The 2,500-nt window shown below is 42.2% G+C and overlaps 1 protein-coding gene across 1 annotated transcript in view; it reads left to right on the forward strand.

Moving 5' to 3' along the window:
- Positions 1-517, forward strand: part of LOC115222081 (putative mediator of RNA polymerase II transcription subunit 26) — a 95,872-nt gene extending 95,355 nt beyond the window's left edge. The window contains exon 8 of the mRNA XM_029792180.2: positions 406-517. Within this exon, the coding sequence (XP_029648040.1) occupies positions 406-517 (112 nt within the window). The remainder of the gene's footprint in view (positions 1-405) is intronic.
- Positions 518-2,500: the final 1,983 nt, after the last annotated feature.

Below are 2,500 nucleotides of genomic sequence, written 5' to 3' on the forward strand. Positions count from 1 at the left end.
TCGTCTACTATAGCCTCGGGCTGACCAAAACCTTGTGAGTGGATTGGTAGACGGAAACTGAAAGAAGCCCGTCGTATATATGTATATATATATATGTATGTGCGTGTGTGTGTATGTTTGTGTTTCTGCGTTTGTCCCCCAACATCGCTTGACAACCGATGCTGGTGTGTTTACATCCCCGTAACTTAGCGGTTCGGCAAAAGAGACCGATAGAATAAGTACTAGGCTTACAAAGAATATGTCCTGGGGTCGATTTGCTCGACTAAAGGCAGTGCTCCTGCATGGCCACAGTCACATGACTGAAACAAGTAAAAGAGTAAAGAGCAAAGAGTATACTAGTTTCGTCAAAGTAAGAAGTGCAACATCCATGAGTTTTGTTTCGTTTTTTCTTTCTTTTTTTTTCAGATCCTCGGAAACTTGCGGGAGGAACAGTCAAAGTTTTTCTCAGATTGGAGATCTGATGCTTGCTACTGAGCGTAATTTGCTAAAGACACCCGCGGACCATACAGCGGTGTGAAACAAGAAAAGAGATAGCATTTATGCTTTAAACGATGTCAATTTAACGTGGCTTTGAGTTAATGCATTGAAGTAAAACCAACGAAGTATGAGATAATATTAGTATAAAGTAATACACTAGAGAGCTTCTAATAGAAATATGAAATAGTATTAATTATGACAGTGTTAGACGGCAAATGGGCAGAGTCGTTACCACACCGGGCAAAATGTTTTGCGGCATCACGTCCATCCTCCGTCGAAGTCGACTTTCTACTACTACTACTACTACTACTACTACTACTACTACTACCACTACTACTACTGCTGCTGCTGCTGATGATGATGATGATGAATGATGACGATGATGATGATGATGATGATTACTACTACTACTACTACTACTACTACTACTACTACTACTACTATTACTACTACTACTACTGATGCTGCTGCTGTTACTACTACTACTACTACTACTACTGCTGCTGCTGCTGCTGCTGTTACTACTACTACTACTACTACTAATAATAATAATAATAATAATAATAATAATATCTTCCTTTTGGGATCGATAAAATAAGAACCAGTTGATCACTGTGGTCGATGTAATCGACTTATACCCCCACCCCTACCCCCATCCGCGCCCCCACGAAATTGTAGGTCTCGTGCCAAATTTTCGGACTAGTATTAATTAATACACTTGAGAGAGCTTCTAACACGGAAATATTAATATATACCATACCTGATGGGTGATGTAGTTTTAACATTCACCGCTTTGCACAACGACGCTATGTAAACCTATACGAAAGTGGGGATTTACAACATATTAATGTGTTCTTAACACATCAAAGCCCGTATTTAACACAACAACGGCAGTATGATGCAAGATGGTGTTAACATCGTTTAAGCAACGTTATCACATTAGGACAACATTATCAAGGTGCAATATTGAGACAATGTTAGTGCATTTAGTGAAACTGAACATATCAAAGCGATGTTGACATATTAATATGCCATGATTATTACATCAAGACAATTTTAACATATTAAATCGATGTTCATACCGGCGGCCATGTTAACAAATTATTCTATAATGTTATACTTCATTTTTTTGTTGTTTTTTTTGTGTGTTGTGTTGTTTTGTTGTGTTGTTTTGTTTGCTGATTTAATTTCATTTTAGGCTTCGTATATTTTCTCCAACCTTCCCCCCCCCCCCATTATCTAAAAGAGTTTTTACACTTCAGATATTTCACGTGATTTAAACCGTTTTTAGCCCCCCCCCCCTTTCAACAACACCACCACCACTACCACCACCGCCACCTACCACCACCACAATCACCACAACCACCACCACCACCACCACCACTACCACAACCACCATAACCACCACCACTACCACAACCACCACACACTACCACCAACCACCACCACACCACAACAACAACAAACAACCACCACACAAACCAACCACACCACTACCACACCACAACCACCACCCACCACCACCACCACCACAACCACCACCACACAACCACCACAACCACAACCACCACCACCACAGATCCACCACCAACAACCACCACCCACCTCACCAACACCACCCCACAACCACCACCTTCACCAACGCCGACAATACCACCTGCGTCAGTCAACACATCATCGGTCGTCGACATCAACGCCGACGCCACCAACACCTCGACCGTCAGCAATGGTATCGACACCACCAACGCCAACACCTTCGCCAGCAATACCACCTGCGCTGTCAACACCTACACTGTCCTCACCGATTATGACGCAACATTCATATAACTCCCCAACACCGCCACCGTCATCATAACCGTCGACGCCACCACCATAACAACACTGGGAACGAAACCATCATCGTTGACGATTACCTCAATGAAGACAAATGACCTAGTAATTCTACTACTACTACTACTGCTGCTGCTGCTGCTACTACTGCTACTACTACTACTACTACTACTACTACTAATAATAATAATAA

The sequence above is a fragment of the Octopus sinensis genome, linkage group LG19, assembly GCF_006345805.1.
Source record: "Octopus sinensis linkage group LG19, ASM634580v1, whole genome shotgun sequence".
Classification (NCBI taxonomy): Eukaryota; Metazoa; Mollusca; class Cephalopoda; order Octopoda; family Octopodidae; genus Octopus; species Octopus sinensis.